This window comes from Labrus mixtus, chromosome 3 (genome assembly GCF_963584025.1).
Source record: "Labrus mixtus chromosome 3, fLabMix1.1, whole genome shotgun sequence".
Lineage (NCBI taxonomy): Eukaryota > Metazoa > Chordata > Actinopteri > Labriformes > Labridae > Labrus > Labrus mixtus.
This window is the reverse complement of record NC_083614.1, coordinates 35,044,200-35,066,488: the sequence shown is the minus strand read 5'-3', so window position 1 is coordinate 35,066,488 and position 22,289 is coordinate 35,044,200. Positions and strand designations below refer to the sequence as shown.

Sequence of the window (22,289 nt, the reverse complement as noted above, 5' to 3'; positions counted from 1 at the left end):
TGCATTTGACACCTGCAACAACACTTGTAACAACACCTGCAACAACACCTGCAACAACACCTGCATTTAACACCTACAACAACACCTGCATTTAACACCTGCAACAACACCTGCAACAACACCTGCATTTAACACCTACAACAACACCTGTAACAACACCTGCAACAACACCTGGATTTAACACCTGCAACAACACCTGTAACAACACCTGCAACTGCAACAACACCTGCAACAACACCTGCAACAACACCTGTAACAACACCTGCATTTAACACCTGCAACAACACCTGCAAAAACACCTGCAACAACACCTGCAACAACACCTGCAACAACACCTGTAACAACACCTGCAACAACACCTATAACAACACCTGCAACAACACCTATAACAACACCTGTAACAAAACCTGTAACAACACCTGCAACAACACCTGTAACAACACCTGCAACAACACCTACCTTTAATACCTGCAACAACACCTGTAGCAACACCTGCAACAACACCTGCAACAACACCTGCAACAACACCTGCATTTAATACCTGCAACAACACCTGCAACAACACCTGCAACAACACCTGCAACAACACCTATAACAACACCTGCAACAACACCTGCATTTAACACCTGCAACAACACCTGCATTTAACACCTGCATTTGACACCTACAACAACACTTGTAACAACACCTGCAACAACACCTGCATTTAACACCTGCAACAACACCTGCAACAACACCTGCAACAACACCTGCAAAAACACCTGCATTTAACACCTGTAAGAACACCTGCAACAACACCTGCAACAACACCTGCATTTAACACCTACAACAACACCTGTAACAACACCTGCATCAACACCTGCAACAACACCTGCATTTAACACCTACAACAACACCTGTAACAACACCTGCAACAACACCTGCAACAACACCTGCATTTAACACCTGCAACAACACCTGTAACAACACCTGCAACTGCAACAACACCTGCAACAACACCTGTAACAACACCTGCATTTAACACCTGCAACAACACCTGCAAAAACACCTGCAACAACACCTGCAACAACACCTATAACAACACCTGCAACAACACCTATAACAACACCTGTAACAAAACCTGCAACAACACCTGCAACAACACCTGTAACAACACCTGCAAAAACAACACCTGCAACAACACCTGTAACAACACCTGCAACAACACCTGTAACAACACCTGCATTTAATACCTGCAACAACACCTGCAACAACACCTGCAACAACACCTGCAACAACACCTATAACAACACCTGCAACAACACCTGCATTTAACATCTGCAACAACACCTGCATTTAACACCTGCATTTGACACCTGCAACAACACTTGTAACAACACCTGCAACAACACCTGCATTTAACACCTGCAACAACACCTGCAACAACACCTGCAAAAACACCTGCATTTAACACCTGTAAGAACACCTATAACAACACCTGCAACAACACCTGCAAAAACACCTGCATTTAACACCTACAACAACACCTGTAACAACACCTGCAACAACACCTGCAACAACACCTGCATTTGACACCTGCAACAACACCTGCAACAACACCTGCAACAACACCTATAACAACACCTGCAACAACACCTATAACAACACCTGTAACAAAACCTGCAACAACACCTGCAACAACACCTGTAACAACACCTGCAACAACACCTGCCTTTAATACCTGCAACAACACCTGTAACAACACCTGCAACAACACCTGCAACAACACCTGCATTTAACACCTGCAACAACACCTGTAACAACACCTGCAACAACACCTGCAACAACACCTGCAACAACACCTGCATTTAAGACCTACAACTACACCTGTAACAACACCTGCAACAACACCTGTAACAACACCTGCAACAACACCTGAAACAACACCTGCATTTAACACCTGCATTTGACACCTGCAACAACACTTGTAACAACACCTGCAACAACACCTGCAACAACACCTGCATTTAACACCTACAACAACACCTGTAACAACACCTGCAACAACACCTGCAACAACACCTGCATTTAACACCTACAACAACACCTGTAACAACACCTGCAACAACACCTACAACAACACCTGTAACAACACCTGCAACAACACCTGCAACAACACCTGCATTTAACACCTGCAACAACACCTGTAACAACACCTGCAACTGCAACAACACCTGCAACAACACCTGCAACAACACCTGTAACAACACCTGCATTTAACACCTGCAACAACACCTGCAAAAACACCTGCAACAACACCTGCAACAACACCTGCAACAACACCTGTAACAACACCTGCAACAACACCTATAACAACACCTGCAACAACACCTGCATTTAAGACCTACAACTACACCTGTAACAACACCTGCAACAACACCTGCAACAACACCTGCATTTAACACCTACAACAACACCTGTAACAACACCTGTAACAACACCTGCAACAACACCTGCAACAACACCTTCATTTAACACCTGCATTTGACACCTGCAACAACACTTGTAACAACACCTGCAACAACACCTGCAACAACACCTGCATTTAACACCTACAACAACACCTGTAACAACACCTGCAACAACACCTGCAACAACACCTGCATTTAACACCTGCAACAACACCTGCAACAACACCTGCATTTGACACCTGCAACAACACCTGCAACAACACCTGCAACAACACCTATAACAACACCTGTAACAAAACCTGCAACAACACCTGTAACAACACCTGCAACAACACCTATAACAACACCTGTAACAAAACCTGCAACAACACCTGTAACAACACCTGCAACAACACCTGCATTTAACACCTGCAACAACACCTGTAACAACACCTGTAACAACACCTGCATTTAATACCTGCAACAACACCTGTAACAACACCTGCAACAACACCTGCAACAACACCTATAACAACACCTGCAACAACACCTGTATTTAACACCTGCAACAACACCTGCATTTAACACCTGCATTTGACACCTGCAACAACACTTGTAACAACACCTGCAACAACACCTGCATTTAACACCTGCAACAACACCTGCAACAACACCTGCAAAAACACCTGCATTTAACACCTGTAAGAACACCTGCAAAAACACCTGCAACAACACCTGCAACAACACCTGCAAAAACACCTGCAACAACACCTGCAACAACACCTATAACAACACCTGCAACAACACCTGTAGCAACACCTGCAACAACACCTGCAACAACACCTGCATTTAACACCTGCATTTGACACCTGCAACAACACCTGCATTTAACACCTGCAACAACACCTGCATTTAACACCTGCATTTGACACCTGCAACAACACTTGTAACAACACCTGCAACAACACCTGAATTTAACACCTGCAACAACACCTGTAACAACACCTGCAACAACACCTGCAACAACACCTGCAACAACACCTGCATTTAAGACCTACAACTACACCTGTAACAACACCTGCAACAACACCTGCAACAACACCTGCATTTAACACCTACAACAACACCTGTAACAACACCTGCAACAACACCTGCAACAACACCTGCATTTAACACCTGCATTTGACACCTGCAACAACACTTGTAACAACACCTGCAACAACACCTGCAACAACACCTGCATTTAACACCTACAACAACACCTGCATTTAACACCTGCAACAACACCTGCAACAACACCTGCATTTAACACCTACAACAACACCTGTAACAACACCTGCAACAACACCTGGATTTAACACCTGCAACAACACCTGTAACAACACCTGCAACTGCAACAACACCTGCAACAACACCTGCAACAACACCTGTAACAACACCTGCATTTAACACCTGCAACAACACCTGCAAAAACACCTGCAACAACACCTGCAACAACACCTGCAACAACACCTGTAACAACACCTGCAACAACACCTATAACAACACCTGCAACAACACCTATAACAACACCTGTAACAAAACCTGTAACAACACCTGCAACAACACCTGTAACACCTGCAACAACACCTGCCTTTAATACCTGCAACAACACCTGTAGCAACACCTGCAACAACACCTGCAACAACACCTGCAACAACACCTGCATTTAATACCTGCAACAACACCTGCAACAACACCTGCAACAACACCTGCAACAACACCTATAACAACACCTGCAACAACACCTGCATTTAACACCTGCAACAACACCTGCATTTAACACCTGCATTTGACACCTACAACAACACTTGTAACAACACCTGCAACAACACCTGCATTTAACACCTGCAACAACACCTGCAACAACACCTGCAACAACACCTGCAAAAACACCTGCATTTAACACCTGCAAAAACACCTGCAACAACACCTGCAAAAACACCTGCAACAACACCTGCAACAACACCTATAACAACAACACCTATAACAACACCTGCAACAACACCTATAATAACACCTGTAACATAACCTGCAACAACACCTGCAACAACACCTGTAACAACACCTGCAACAACACCTGCATTTAACACCTGCAACAACACCTGCAACAACACCTGCATTTAAAACCTGCATTTAAAACCTGCAACAACACCTGTAACAACACCTGCATTTGACACCTGCAAAAACACCTGCAACAACACCTGCAACAACACCTATAACAACAACACCTATAACAACACCTGCAACAACACCTATAACAACACCTGTAACATAACCTGCAACAACACCTGCAACAACACCTGTAGCAACACCTGCAACAACACCTGCAACAACACCTGCAACAACACCTGCATTTAATACCTGCAACAACACCTGCAACAACACCTGCAACAACACCTGCAACAACACCTATAACAACACCTGCAACAACACCTGCATTTAACACCTGCAACAACACCTGCATTTAACACCTGCATTTGACACCTGCAACAACACTTGTAACAACACCTGCAACAACACCTGCATTTAACACCTGCAACAACACCTGCAACAACACCTGCAACAACACCTGCAAAAACACCTGCATTTAACACCTGTAAGAACACCTGCAAAAACACCTGCAACAACACCTGCAAAAACACCTGCAACAACACCTGCAACAACACCTATAACAACAACACCTATAACAACACCTGCAACAACACCTACAACAACACCTGTAACAACACCTGCAACAACACCTGCAACAACACCTGCATTTAACACCTGCAACAACACCTGTAACAACACCTGCAACTGCAACAACACCTGCAACAACACCTTCAACAACACCTGCAACAACACCTTCAACAACACCTGTAACAACACCTGCATTTAACACCTGCAACAACACCTGCAACAACACCTGCAACAACACCTGTAACAACACCTGCAACAACACCTATAACAACACCTGCAACAACACCTATAACAACACCTGTAACAAAACCTGCAACAACACCTGCAACAACACCTGTAACAACACCTGCAACAACACCTGCAACAACACCTGCATTTAACACCTGCAACAACACCTGTAACAACACCTGCAACAACACCTGCAACAACACCTGCAACAACACCTATAACAACACCTGCAACAACACCTGCATTTAACACCTGCAACAACACCTGCATTTAACACCTGCATTTGACACCTGCAACAACACTTGTAACAACACCTGCAACAACACCTGCATTTAACACCTGCAACAACACCTGTAACAACACCTGCAACAACACCTGCAATTAACACCTACAACAACACCTGTAACAACACCTGCAACAACACCTGCAACAACACCTGCATTTAAAACCTGTAACAACACCTGCATTTAACACCTACAACAACACCTGTAACAACACCTGCAACAACACCTGCAACAACACCTGCATTTAACACCTGCAACAACACCTGTAACAACACCTGCAACTGCAACAACACCTGCAACAACACCTTCAACAACACCTGCAACAACACCTTCAACAACACCTGTAACAACACCTGCATTTAACACCTGCAACAACACCTGCAACAACACCTGCAACAACACCTGTAACAACACCTGCAACAACACCTATAACAACACCTGCAACAACACCTATAACAACACCTGTAACAAAACCTGCAACAACACCTGCAACAACACCTGTAACAACACCTGCAACAACACCTGCAACAACACCTGCATTTAACACCTGCAACAACACCTGTAACAACACCTGCAACAACACCTGCAACAACACCTGCAACAACACCTATAACAACACCTGCAACAACACCTGCATTTAACACCTGCAACAACACCTGCATTTAACACCTGCATTTGACACCTGCAACAACACTTGTAACAACACCTGCAACAACACCTGCATTTAACACCTGCAACAACACCTGTAACAACACCTGCAACAACACCTGCAATTAACACCTACAACAACACCTGTAACAACACCTGCAACAACACCTGCAACAACACCTGCATTTAACACCTGTAACAACACCTGCATTTAACACCTACAACAACACCTGTAACAACACCTGCAACAACACCTGCAACAACACCTGCATTTAACACCTGCAACAACACCTGTAACAACACCTGCAACAACACCTGCATTTGACACCTGCAACAACACCTGCATTTAACACCTGCAACAACACCTGCATTTAATACCTGCAACAACACCTGCAACAACACCTGCAACAACACCTGCATTTAACACCTGCAACAACACCTGCAACAACACCTGCATTTAACACCTACAACAATACCTGTAACAACACCTGCAACAACACCTGCAACAACACCTACAACAACACCTGCATTTAACACCTGTAACAACACCTGCAACAACACCTGCAACAACACCTGCATTTAACACCTGCAACAACACCTGTAATAACACCTGCAACTGCAATAACACCTGCATTTAACACCTGCAACAACACCTGCAACAACACCTGCAATAACACCTCCATTTAACACCTGCAACAACACCTGCAATAACACCTCCATTTAACACCTGCAACAACACCTGCAACAACACCTGCAATAACACCTCCATTTAACACCTGCAACAACACCTGCAACAACACCTGTAACAACACCTGCATTTAACACCTGCAACAACACCTGTAACAACACCTGCATTTAACACCTGCAACAACACCTGCAATAACACCTGCATTTAACACCTGCAACAACACTTGTAACAACACCTGCAACAACACCTGAATTTAACACCTGCAACAACACCTGTAACAACACCTGCAACAACACCTGCAATTAACACCTACAACAACACCTGTAACAACACCTGCAACAACACCTGCAACAACACCTGCATTTAAAACCTGTAACAACACCTGCATTTAACACCTACAACAACACCTGTAACAACACCTGCAACAACACCTGCAACAACACCTGCATTTAACACCTGCAACAACACCTGTAACAACACCTGCAACTGCAACAACACCTGCAACAACACCTTCAACAACACCTGCAACAACACCTTCAACAACACCTGTAACAACACCTGCATTTAACACCTGCAACAACACCTGCAACAACACCTGCAACAACACCTGTAACAACACCTGCAACAACACCTATAACAACACCTGCAACAACACCTATAACAACACCTGTAACAAAACCTGCAACAACACCTGCAACAACACCTGTAACAACACCTGCAACAACACCTGCAACAACACCTGCATTTAACACCTGCAACAACACCTGTAACAACACCTGCAACAACACCTGCAACAACACCTGCAACAACACCTATAACAACACCTGCAACAACACCTGCATTTAACACCTGCAACAACACCTGCATTTAACACCTGCATTTGACACCTGCAACAACACTTGTAACAACACCTGCAACAACACCTGCATTTAACACCTGCAACAACACCTGTAACAACACCTGCAACAACACCTGCAATTAACACCTACAACAACACCTGTAACAACACCTGCAACAACACCTGCAACAACACCTGCATTTAACACCTGTAACAACACCTGCATTTAACACCTACAACAACACCTGTAACAACACCTGCAACAACACCTGCAACAACACCTGCATTTAACACCTGCAACAACACCTGTAACAACACCTGCAACAACACCTGCATTTGACACCTGCAACAACACCTGCATTTAACACCTGCAACAACACCTGCATTTAATACCTGCAACAACACCTGCAACAACACCTGCAACAACACCTGCAACAACACCTGCATTTAACACCTGCAACAACACCTGCAACAACACCTGCATTTAACACCTACAACAATACCTGTAACAACACCTGCAACAACACCTGCAACAACACCTACAACAACACCTGCATTTAACACCTGTAACAACACCTGCAACAACACCTGCAACAACACCTGCATTTAACACCTGCAACAACACCTGTAATAACACCTGCAACTGCAATAACACCTGCATTTAACACCTGCAACAACACCTGCAACAACACCTGCAATAACACCTCCATTTAACACCTGCAACAACACCTGCAATAACACCTCCATTTAACACCTGCAACAACACCTGCAACAACACCTGCAATAACACCTCCATTTAACACCTGCAACAACACCTGCAACAACACCTGTAACAACACCTGCATTTAACACCTGCAACAACACCTGTAACAACACCTGCATTTAACACCTGCAACAACACCTGCAATAACACCTGCATTTAACACCTGCAACAACACCTGTAACAACACCTGCAACAACACCTGCTTTTAACACCTGCAACAACACCTGTAACAACACCTGCAACAACACCTGCAACAACACGTGTAACAACACCTGCATTTAACACCTGCAACAACACCTGCATTTGACACCTGCAACAACATCTGCATTTAACACCTGCAACAACACCTGCATTTAATACCTGCAACAACACCTGCAACAACACCTGCAACAACACCTGCAACAACACCTGCATTTAACACCTGCAACAACACCTGCAACAACACCTGCATTTAACACCTACAACAATACCTGTAACAACACCTGCAACAACACCTGCAACAACACCTACAACAACACCTGCATTTAACACCTGTAACAACACCTGCAACAACACCTGCAACAACACCTGCATTTAACACCTGCAACAACACCTGTAATAACACCTGCAACTGCAATAACACCTGCATTTAACACCTGCAACAACACCTGCAACAACACCTGCAATAACACCTCCATTTAACACCTGCAACAACACCTGCAATAACACCTCCATTTAACACCTGCAACAACACCTGCAACAACACCTGCAATAACACCTCCATTTAACACCTGCAACAACACCTGCAACAACACCTGTAACAACACCTGCATTTAACACCTGCAACAACACCTGTAACAACACCTGCATTTAACACCTGCAACAACACCTGCAATAACACCTGCATTTAACACCTGCAACAACACCTGTAACAACACCTGCAACAACACCTGCTTTTAACACCTGCAACAACACCTGTAACAACACCTGCAACAACACCTGCAACAACACGTGTAACAACACCTGCATTTAACACCTGCAACAACACCTGCATTTGACACCTGCAACAACATCTGCATTTAACACCTGCAACAACACCTGCATTTAATACCTGCAACAACACCTGCAACAACACCTGCAACAACACCTGCAACAACACCTGCATTTAACACCTGCAACAACACCTGCAACAACACCTGCATTTAACACCTACAACAATACCTGTAACAACACCTGCAACAACACCTGCAACAACACCTACAACAACACCTGCATTTAACACCTGTAACAACACCTGCAACAACACCTGCAACAACACCTGCATTTAACACCTGCAACAACACCTGTAATAACACCTGCAACTGCAACAACACCTGCATTTAACACCTGCAACAACACCTGCAACAACACCTGCAACAACACCTGCATTGAACACCTACAACAATACCTGTAACAACACCTGCAACAACACCTGCAACAACACCTACAACAACACCTGCATTTAACACCTGTAACAACACCTGCAACAACACCTGCAACAACACCTGCATTTAACACCTGCAACAACACCTGTAATAACACCTGCAACTGCAACAACACCTGCATTTAACACCTGCAACAACACCTGTAACAACACCTGCAACAACACCTGCTTTTAACACCTGCAACAACACCTGTAACAACACCTGCAACAACACCTGCAACAACACGTGTAACAACACCTGCATTTAACACCTGCAACAACACCTGCTTTTAACACCTGCAACAACACCTGTAACAACACCTGCAACAACACCTGCAACAACACCTGTAACAACACCTGCATTTAACAACTGCAACAACACCTGCAACAACACCTGCATCTAACACCTGCAACAACACCTGCTTTTAACACCTGCAACAACACCTGTAACAACACCTGCAACAACACCTGTAACAACACCTGCATTTAACACCTGCAACAACACCTGTAACAACACCTGCAACAACATCTGCATTTGACACCTGCAACAACACCTGCATTTAACACCTGCAACAACACCTGTAACAACACCTGCAACACCTGCTTTTAACACCTGCAACAACACCTGTAACAACACCTGCAACAACACCTGCATTTAACACCTGCAACAACACCTGCATTTAACACCTGCAACAACACCTGCATTTGACACCTGTAACAACACCTGTAACAACACCTGTAACAACACCTGCATTTAACACCTGCAACAACACCTGTAACAACACCTGCAACAACACCTGCAACAACACCTGTAACAACACCTGCAACAACACCTGCAACAACACCTCCATTTAACACCTGCAACAACACCTGTAACAACACCTGCAACAACACCTGTAACAACACCTGCATTTAACACCTGCAACAACACCTGTAACAACACCTGCAACAACATCTGCATTTGACACCTGCAACAACACCTGCATTTAACACCTGCAACAACACCTGTAACAACACCTGCATTTGACACCTGCATTTAACACTTGCAACAACACCTGCAACAACACCTGCATTTGACACCTGCAACAACACCTGCTGTGACGGAGCAGCTCCATCACTGACTGCAGTCAGCACACACACCAACACACACGCTGACACACACACATCCGCCAAACTTTTCCCTCTGCCAGTGCGCCTATAATCATAGGAAAAGTTTGGCGGATGTGTGGGTGTGACCTATGGTGTCAGAAGTGGGATGGCTAGTCGCAAGAAGCTAATCCGGCCCCAAAAGCAGCACACAGGACTGCGGTCCCAGCGGCGAGAGCAGTTGGAGGAAGCAGCTGCCAAGGCTGACCCGGCTTGGGACACAGTGGCAACTTTGACAGAGGAGGATGATGAGGAGTACAGGCCTTGGCAAGTCCCAGCAGCTCCTAAAGGCCCAGCGTCTGCAGGTGAAGCAGGAGGAGAACTGGTGGCTATGATGAGAGACTTTTTGGCATCACAGCAAAGGAGAGAGGAGGGCCTGTTGGCAGAGATCCAAGGCCTGAGGGCTTCTCTTCCAGGGCCCGAGCAGCCTTATCAACCGGTGCCCCAGTCCTGACAGACTCTTGCACCACGGGGGCAGAACAGGCCAGCCCATGTCACAACTCCAAGTACAGCCACTGTGAGCAGCCCAAGATTCGAGTTGCCAACCCCAGCACCCTGGCGAGGACATCAGGATTCAGCAGCTGAGTATCCTTCTTTTCCGTCTCAGGATGCCAGCAGTAGACCTGAACAGCCGAGGCCAGAGTGGAGGCCCTACCAAGACCCCAAAATTCCACAATATCAGATGGGGGAAGAGATTGAGAACTATTTGCTGAGATTTGAGCGAATTGCCAAGACCTGGAAATGGCCAGAGAGTGAGTGGGCCTGCCGCCTCGTTCCACTGCTGACTGGTAAGGCACTGGAGGCCTACACTGCAATGGATGAGGAGATGGCTCACTGCTACACTGACTTGAGAGCAGCCCTGCTCATATAATTTGACATCTCTCCAGAGATGTACCGGCAGCAGTTCCGTGTGGTGTACCAGCTCCACGTTTCACCAATGCACCAGCGCCACGTTTCACCAGTCTAACCCACCGACCAGCTTTCCAGCATCCTCAGTCACGGCCTACAAGGGGAGAGAGACACCAGGAACCTTCAGGTGACACCATCTCTGCCCCAAACCAACGAGGATCGGGTAAGGACCTTGTTTGCTTCTATTGCCAGCAGCCAGGCCACAAAGCTTCTGTGTGTCCTGTATGCAAAGCTAAGGTCACCGGCGCTTGTTATGCACCCCAGTCAGAAATGGGCCCCGAGGCTGACATGGAGGTGAAAACGCGAAATAAAACTGTTACCATCAGTGGTCAACGCGTGACAGCCCTGTTAGACTCAGGTAGCTACATGTCTCTGGTTAAAAGTGCTCTGGTGCCAGTAGGCAGTGTGGACTACAGCAGGCAGGCGCACATTTTGTGTGTTCATGGAGACAGGCACCTCTATCCCAAAACTGAACTAATGGTGATCATTGATGAACACTCTTACCTACTGACTGTTGGGGTTGTAGAGAATCTGCCTGTTGATGCCATCTTGGGTTGGGACTTTCCTGTGTTAATGGACTTGTTACAGGATAAAGAACTGTCAGAGCAAAGTGACTCTGGAAAAAAGGGAGTACTGAATGTGCATGTGTCTTGTCCTGTAATCACCAGAGCCCAAGCGAAAGCTGGTGTTCAACCACTCCCAGACCTCGACAGTAGTCTGTGTGAGGGTGGCACTAAGGGGCCAAGAAAATCCCGTCGCCAGCGACGCTTTGAGAAACAGCTAAAGCTAGCTCAACCAGACCGACAGATTGTGCTGTGTGATGACATGTGGAATGTGCCTGACAATATTTCAGTGTTACAAAGGGAAGAAGCTACTTTGAAACCATTGTTTGCCAAAGTAGTCAAGGACACCAGTGGGGATTGTGTGGGGAAGGAGATGTTCATTGTTGACAATGATGTGCTGTATTGTGTTTGTAATGAAGACAAACGTCTTGTGATCCCAGCTAGTTGTAGAGTCCTTGTCATGCACCTAGCACACACACTCCCATGGGCAGGACACCTTGGTCGCCACAAAACCTACATTCGTGTCAGTTCACTTTTTTATTGGCCTTCCATGTACACCGACATTCAGAAATATTGCACCACATGCCCTACATGCCAGAAAACATGCACTGCCCGCAAATCTGACCAAGCTTTTCTGCAGCCTCTCCCTGTCATCTCCACACCATTCCGCATGGACATCGTGGGCCCTCTGGTGAAAAGCAGCGGAGGTCATCAGTACATCCTGGTCATCTGTGATTATGCAACGCGGTTTCCAGAGGCTTTTCCCCTTCGCACCATCACTGCTCCAGCAGTAGTGCGTGCGTTGGTCCAGCTTTTCTCCAGGGTGGGAATACCAGACGAGATCCTCACCGATCAGGGGACCAACTTTACCTCCAGACTCATGCAGCTCCTCTATAAGCAGCTGGACATTAAAGCAATCAAGACCACGCCGTACCACCCACAGACGGACGGTTTGGTTGAGAGATTTAACCAGACGCTGAAGAGGATGCTCCGGAAGTTTGTTGACGACACAGGGAAGGACTGGGATCGCTGGCTGCCATTCCTGCTGTTTGCATACCGGGAGGTTCCTCAAGCCTCAACAGGTTTTTTTTCCGTTTGAGCTCCTGTATGGCTGGGATGTACAAGGACCCTTGGATCTACTTCATAAGGGTTGGGAGGCTCCATCAACCACTACTAACGACAGAGGGGTGATCCAGTTTGTGCTGGAGATGAGGGAGCGACTCGTTAAATACCAGGAGGAGGCAGAGGTCAATCTGCGAGAGGTCCAGAAGAGTCAGAAGACTTGGTACGACCAACAGGCTCGACATCGGCAGTTCCAGCCTGACCAGAAAGTTCTGCTGCTTCTTCCTTTATCCAACAGCAAGCTCCTGGCAAAATGGCAAGGCCCATACACCATCTCCCGCAAGATGGGCCCAGTCACCTATAAGGTTTACCATCCTGAGAAGAAACGACCGAAACAGACCTACCATGTCAACCTTCTCAAAGAGTGGAAGGAGCGACAAGTGGCTTCTACAGGGATGGCTCTGCTGGTAAGAGAGGTGGACCTTGAGGAAGAAGAAGAGATGGGTCCAGAAACTCAAGCAACGCCTGTCTCTCCTGTATTGGTACATCTGGCCCCAGAACGAGCATCACAGCTTCTGCAGGTCTTTCAGGAGGCTTCTTCTCTGTTTGCTGCCAATCCAGGGAAAACCACTGTGTTTGAGCATATCATCCGACTGAAAGAGGGACAAGCAATTCGCCAACGTCCCTACAGAGTCCCGCAAAATCTGGTGGCGAAACTGAAACAGGAGGTAGAAGAAATGCTCAGACTGGGTGTGATCGAGCCATCCAACTCCGAGTGGTGAAGTCCGGTGGTCATCGTCTTCAAAAAGGACGGGTCCCTCCGCATCTGCATTGACTTCAGGAAACTCAATTCAATCTCTCAGTTTGATGCCTACCCAATGCCAAGGATCGATGACCTGCTGGAACAGATTGGAGCAGCAAAGTTCATCACCACGTTGGACCTGTGTAAAGGGTACTGGCAAGTGCCCCTTTCGAACACCAGCTGGTCTCTTCCAGTTCACTGTGATGCCCTTCGGTCTTCATGGAGCTCCAGCCACCTTCCAGAGACTGATGGACAGAGTCCTCCAGGATTGTGGACATTGCAGCGCCGCCTATCTGGACGATGTGGTCATCTACAGCAATACCTGGGAAGATCATATACAACATCTGTCCCTGGTTCTTGGGAAAATCCAGCAGGCTGGGCTGACCCTCAATCCCTCAAAGTGTGAGTGGGCACGGCAAGAGACAAGGTACCTGGGTTACTTACTGGGCCGAGGAGAGGTGCGACCTCAAGTGGATAAGGTTGAAGCTATCCAGAAATGCCCTCGACCTCGCACCAAGAAGGAGGTACGGTCTTTCCTGGGGTTGGCTGGCTGGTACAGGAGATTTGTGCCCCAATTTGCAACGATTGCTGCACTGATCACGGCACTCACCAGCAAGGACCAGAGAAATCCTGTTACCTGGTCAGATGACTGTGAAACAGCTTTCAGCACCCTGAAAGCCCACCTGTGCTCTTCCCCTGTTCTCAAAAGTCCAGACTTCAACCGACGATTCCTGGTACAGGTGGATGCCTCTGCAGTTGGTCTTGGAGCAGTTCTGGCCCAAGGAGATCCAGGAGAAGAGCATCCAATTCTGTACTTGAGCCGCAAGCTTCAGCCACGTGAGACCAGGTATTCCACGGTGGAGAAGGAGGGCCTGGCCATTAAGTGGGGATTGGAAAGTCTGCGGTACTACCTACTTGGACGGGAGTTTGATCTTGAAACGGACCACAGAGCTCTGACCTGGATCAACTCAATGAAGGACCACAACAGTCGCCTGACCAGATGGTATCTTTCACTCCAGCCGTTCAAGTTCACCATCCGACACCGATCAGGAAAGTCCAATGTGGTGGCTGCCTACCTTTCCAGGTTGCTGCACATCGTTAACGTCCGGGAGGAGGGGGATGATGTGACGGAGCGGCTCCGTCACTGACTGCAGTCAGCACACACACCAACACACATGCTGACACATACATCCGCTAAACTTTTCCCTCTGCCAGTGCGCCTATAATCATTCAGTAAATCAAACCATCATCCTCCTTTCCCTCTCAGTTTCATAGCGCGATTAAGGGTGCACACTTGAAAGAGCTACTTTTGGTATCACACATATATATACAGATTCAGAGTGGTATTACCGTTGGTGCGTTGCATATGCGCTCCGCGGTGTCCCGTTTGTTCCAAACAGAGGCGGCCCATTTCCGCATACTAAATAGGTGGATGGGGCGCGCATGGGTGATCACATGATTGATTGATTAATTAAATGTTTGTTTTGAAAGTATCGCCACCGATACATTACAGTGGTGGTACTAAAATATGGATGAGAATGGGTTTAAATAGGGGTGAGTAAACCATGTTAATTTAACAGAGTATAAATTGCTCATTCATGAGATAATTTGTTTCTTGAAAATGTTACGCAATTTATAACGCCCAGTGGGAGGGGCTTCTTGTGTTTAAAAGAGAGCTGCTTGCTGCTTTCAAGCAGTCTAGGATGGTTACAGTGAAGGTAACATGTTACAGCAGAGACTTTATTTCTTGAAGTACAGTTTGTTTGCTGAGTTATGTGGATTTTGTTTTTGGACGACTTTTGTTTTGTAAATAGTTTAAATAGTCTAAAAAACATTTTTTTCCTGTTTTTGCATTTTTGTAAATATCTATCACTGCACTTTGGGAGGCCGGCAAAAAACACTTCACTTACAGTCTGCGATTACGCCTGTTTTTAAGTTTTTGGGTGGATTGAAAGAGGACCCCGTCACACCTGCATTTAACACCTGCAACAACACCTGCATTTAACACCTGCAACAACACCTGTAACAACACCTGCAACAACACCTGCAACAACACCTGTAACAACACCTGCATTTAACACCTGCAACAACACCTGCATTTAACACCTGCAACAACACCTGTAACAACACCTGCAACAACACCTGTAACAACACCTGCAACAACACCTGCAACAACACCTGTAACAACACCTGCATTTAACACCTGCAACAACACCTGTAACAACACCTGCAACAACACCTGCAACAACACCTGCATTTAACACCTGCAACAACACCTGCAACAACACCTGTAACAACACCTGCAACAACACCTGCAACAACACCTGCACTTGTAACACAGTTGTTGTTGCTGTCTGTCTCTCACCTGTCTGTCTCTCACCTGTCTGCCTCTCACCTGTCTGTCTTTCACCTGTCTGCCTCTCACCTGTCTGCCTCTCACATGTCTGTCTCTCACCTGTCTGTGATCTTACCTGTCTGCCTCTCACCTGTCTGTTTCTCACATGTCTGTCTCTCACCTGTCTGCCTCTCACCTGTCTGCCTCTCACCTGTCTGTCTCTCACATGTCTGCCTCTCACCTGTCTTTCTCCTCAGGTGTGCACGTGTTCGGCCTGTGTGCAACCGCTCTGGTCACTGACATCATCCAGCTGTCGACAGGTTACCACGCCCCCTTCTTCCTTACAGTCTGTAAACCAAACTACACGCTGGTCGGCCTCTCGTGCGACAGGAACGCCTACATCACCAGAGACATCTGCTCAGGTCATGATCAGCACGCCATCATGGCCGCCAGGTGAGTCACCTGCTACTTCCTGTTCTCTTAACGTGTCTGAAGATGGTCGATCATTGATCAGTTGGTTTCTGCTCTCTCCTCGGCTTCTACAGGAAAACTTTTCCTTCCCAGCATGCAACTCTGTCGGCCTTCGCTGCTGTTTATGTGTCTGTAAGTATAAACAACAACAAACTGTTCATATTTACAAGTTATTATGTAAAGTGTCTGTGTATACTCAGAAGAATTTAACCCTTTAAGCTCTGATTGTTTGGATTGATTCTGTGTTTCAGATGTATTTTAACTCCACCATCTCTGACAGCACCAAGCTGCTCAAACCCGTCCTGGTGTTTGCGTTCGCAATCGCTGCAGCGCTGACAGGTCTGACTCAGATCACACAGCACCGCAGTCACGCCATCGACGTGTACGTGGGCTTCCTCATCGGAGCCTTCATTGCCGCTTACCTGGTGAGAGCAACAAACACAACAACAAGACAACAAACACAACAAACACAACAAGACAACAAACACAACAACAACACAAGAAACACAACAACAAGACAACAAAGACAACAACAAGACAACAAACACAACAAACACAACAAGACAACAAACACAACAACAAGACAACAAAGACAACAACAAGACAACAAAAAGACAACAAACACAACAACAAGACAACAAACACAACAAAACAACAAACACAACAACAAGACAACAAGCACAACAAGACAACAAACACAACAACAAGACAACAAGCAAAACAACAAGACAACAAACACAACAACAAGACAACAAACACAACAAAAAGACAACAAACACAACAAGACAACAAACACAACAAAAAGACAACAAACACAACAACAACACAACCACAAGACAACAAACACAACAACAAGACAACAAGCACAACAAGACAACGCGCCCACATGTTCAACACGCTTCAGCAGCACCCACATGTTCAACACACTTCAACAGCACCCACATGTTCAACACACTTCAGCAGCACCCACATGTTCAACATGATTCAGCAGCACCCACATGTTCAACACGCTTCAGCAGCACCCACATGTTCAACACACTTCAACAGCACCCACATGTTCAACATGATTCAGCAGCACCCACATGTTCAACACACTTCAGCAGCACCCACATGTTCAACACGCTTCAACAGCACCCACATGTTCAACACGCTTCAGCAGCACCCACATGTTCAACATGATTCAGCAGCACCCACATGTACAACATGATTCAGCAGCACCCACATGTTCAACATGATTCAGCAGCACCCACATGTTCAACACACTTCAACAGCACCCACATGTTCAACACGCTTCAGCAGCACCCACATGTTCAACATGATTCAGCAGCACCCACATGTTCAACATGATTCAGCAGCACCCACATGTTCAACACGCTTCAGCAGCACCCACATGTTCAACACGCTTCAGCAGCACCCACATGTTCAACACGCTTCAGCAGCACCCACATGTTCAACACACTTCAGCAGCACCCACATGTTCAACACACTTCAGCAGCACCCACATGTTCAACACACTTCAACAGCACCCACATGTTCAACACACTTCAGCAGCACCCACATGTTCAACACACTTCAGCAGCACCTACATGTTCAACACACTTCAACAGCACCCACATGTTCAACACACTTCAGCAGCACCTACATGTTCAACACACCACGCTTCAACAGCACCCACATGTTCAACACACTTCAGCAGCACCCACATGTTCAACACACTTCAGCAGCACCCACATGTTCAACACACTTCAACAGCACCCACATGTTCAACACGCTTCAACTGCACCCACATGTTCAACACACTTCAACAGCACCCACATGTTCAACACACTTCAACCGCACCCACATGTTCAACACACTTCAACAGCACCCACATGTTCAACACGCTTCAGCAGCACCCACATGTTCAACACACTTCAGCAGCACCCACATATTCAACACGCTTCAGCAGCACCCACATGTTCAACACGCTTCAGCAGCACCCACATGTTCAACACGCTTCAGCAGCACCCACATATTCAACACGCTTCAGCAGCACCCACATATTCAACACGCTTCAGCAGCACCCACATGTTCAACACGCTTCAGCAGCACCCACATATTCAACACGCTTCAGCAGCACCCACATGTTCAACACACTTCAGCAGCACCCACATGTTCAACACGCTTCAGCAGCACCCACATGTTCAACACGCTTCAGCAGCACCCACATATTCAACACGCTTCAGCAGCACCCACATGTTCAACACACTTCAGCAGCACCCACATGTTCAACACGCTTCAGCAGCACCCACATGTTCAACACGCTTCAGCAGCACCCACATGTTCAACACGCTTCAGCAGCACCCACATGTTCAACACGCTTCAGCAGCACCCACATGTTCAACACGCTTCAGCAGCACCCACATGTTCAACACGCTTCAGCAGCACCCACATGTTCAACACACTTCAGCAGCACCCACATGTTCAACACACTTCAACAGCACCCACATGTTCAACACGTTTCAACAGCACCCACATGTTCAACACACTTCAGCAGCACCTACATGTTCAACACACTTCAACAGCACCCACATGTTCAACACGCTTCAGCAGCACCCACATGTTCAACACGCTTCAGCAGCACCCACATGTTCAACACGCCACGCTTCAACAGCACCCACATGTTCAACACGCTTCAGCAGCACCCACATGTTCAACACGCTTCAGCAGCACCCACATGTTCAACACGCCACGCTTCAACAGCACCCACATGTTCAACACACTTCAGCAGCACCCACATGTTCAACACGCTTCAGCAGCACCCACATGTTCAACACGCCACGCTTCAACAGCACCCACATGTTCAATACGCTTCAGCAGCACCCACATGTTCAACACGCTTCAGCAGCACCCACATGTTCAACACACTTCAGCAGCACCCACATGTTCAACACGCTTCAGCAGCACCCACATGTTCAACACGCTTCAGCAGCACCCACATGTTCAACACGCTTCAGCAGCACCCACATGTTCAATACGCTTCAGCAGCACCCACATGTTCAACACACTTCAGCAGCACCCACATGTTCAACACACTTCAGCAGCACCCACATGTTCAACACGCCACGCTTCAACAGCACCCACATGTTCAACACGCTTCAGCAGCACCCACATGTTCAACACGCTTCAGCAGCACCCACATGTTCAACACGCCACGCTTCAACAGCACCCACATGTTCAACACACTTCAGCAGCACCCACATGTTCAACACACTTCAGCAGCACCCACATGTTCAACACACTTCAGCAGCACCCACATGTTCAACACGCCACGCTTCAACAGCACCCACATGTTCAACATGCTTCAGCAGCACCCACATGTTCAACACGCTTCAGCAGCACCCACATGTTCAACACGCCACGCTTCAACAGCACCCACATGTTCAACACACTTCAGCAGCACCCACATGTTCAACACGCTTCAGCAGCACCCACATGTTCAACACGCTTCAGCAGCACCCACATGTTCAACACGCCACGCTTCAACAGCACCCACATGTTCAATACGCTTCAGCAGCACCCACATGTTCAACACGCTTCAGCAGCACCCACATGTTCAACACGCTTCAACAGCACCCACATGTTCAACACGCTTCAACCGCACCCACATGTTCAACACGCTTCAGCAGCACCCACATGTTCAACACGCTTCAACAGCACCCACATGTTCAACACGCTTCAGCAGCACCCACATGTTCAACACGCTTCAGCAGCACCCACATGTTCAACACACTTCAGCAGCACCCACATGTTCAACACACTTCAGCAGCACCCACATGTTCAACACACTTCAGCAGCACCCACATGTTCAACACGCTTCAGCAGCACCCACATGTTCAACACGCTTCAGCAGCACCCACATGTTCAACACGCTTCAGCAGCACCCACATGTTCAACACACTTCAGCAGCACCCACATGTTCAACACGTTTCAGCAGCACCCACATGTTCAATACGCTTCAGCAGCACCCACATGTTCAACACGCTTCAACAGCACCCACATGTTCAACACACTTCAGCAGCACCCACATGTTCAACACGCTTCAGCAGCACCCACATGTTCAACACGCTTCAGCAGCACCCACATGTTCAACACACTTCAGCAGCACCTACATGTTCAACACACTTCAACATCACCCACATGTTCAACACACTTCAACAGCACCCACATGTTCAATACGCTTCAGCAGCACCCACATGTTCAACACACTTCAACATCACCCACATGTTCAACACACTTCAACAGCACCCACATGTTCAATACGCTTCAACAGCACCCACATGTTCAACACGCTTCAGCAGCACCCACATGTTCAACACGCCACGCTTCAACAGCACCCACATGTTCAACACGCTTCAGCAGCACCCACATGTTCAACACGCTTCAGCAGCACCCACATGTTCAACACGCCACGCTTCAACAGCACCCACATGTTCAACACACTTCAGCAGCACCCACATGTTCAACACGCTTCAGCAGCACCCACATGTTCAACACGCCACGCTTCAACAGCACCCACATGTTCAACACGCTTCAGCAGCACCCACATGTTCAACACGCTTCAGCAGCACCCACATGTTCAACACGCCACGCTTCAACAGCACCCACATGTTCAACACACTTCAGCAGCACCCACATGTTCAACACACTTCAGCAGCACCCACATGTTCAACACACTTCAGCAGCACCCACATGTTCAACACGCCACGCTTCAACAGCACCCACATGTTCAACATGCTTCAGCAGCACCCACATGTTCAACACGCTTCAGCAGCACCCACATGTTCAACACGCCACGCTTCAACAGCACCCACATGTTCAACACACTTCAGCAGCACCCACATGTTCAACACGCTTCAGCAGCACCCACATGTTCAACACGCTTCAGCAGCACCCACATGTTCAACACGCCACGCTTCAAC

At 47.2% G+C, this 22,289-nt stretch overlaps 1 protein-coding gene across 1 annotated transcript in view; it reads left to right on the top strand.

Moving 5' to 3' along the window:
- plppr3b (phospholipid phosphatase related 3b) overlaps positions 1 to 22,289 on the top strand; it is a 48,514-nt gene that overhangs the window by 8,213 nt on the left and 18,012 nt on the right. The window contains exons 5-7 of the mRNA XM_061034772.1: positions 17,115 to 17,310; positions 17,403 to 17,460; positions 17,580 to 17,753. Coding sequence (XP_060890755.1) covers positions 17,115 to 17,310; positions 17,403 to 17,460; positions 17,580 to 17,753 — 428 coding nt within the window. The remainder of the gene's footprint in view (positions 1 to 17,114; positions 17,311 to 17,402; positions 17,461 to 17,579; positions 17,754 to 22,289) is intronic.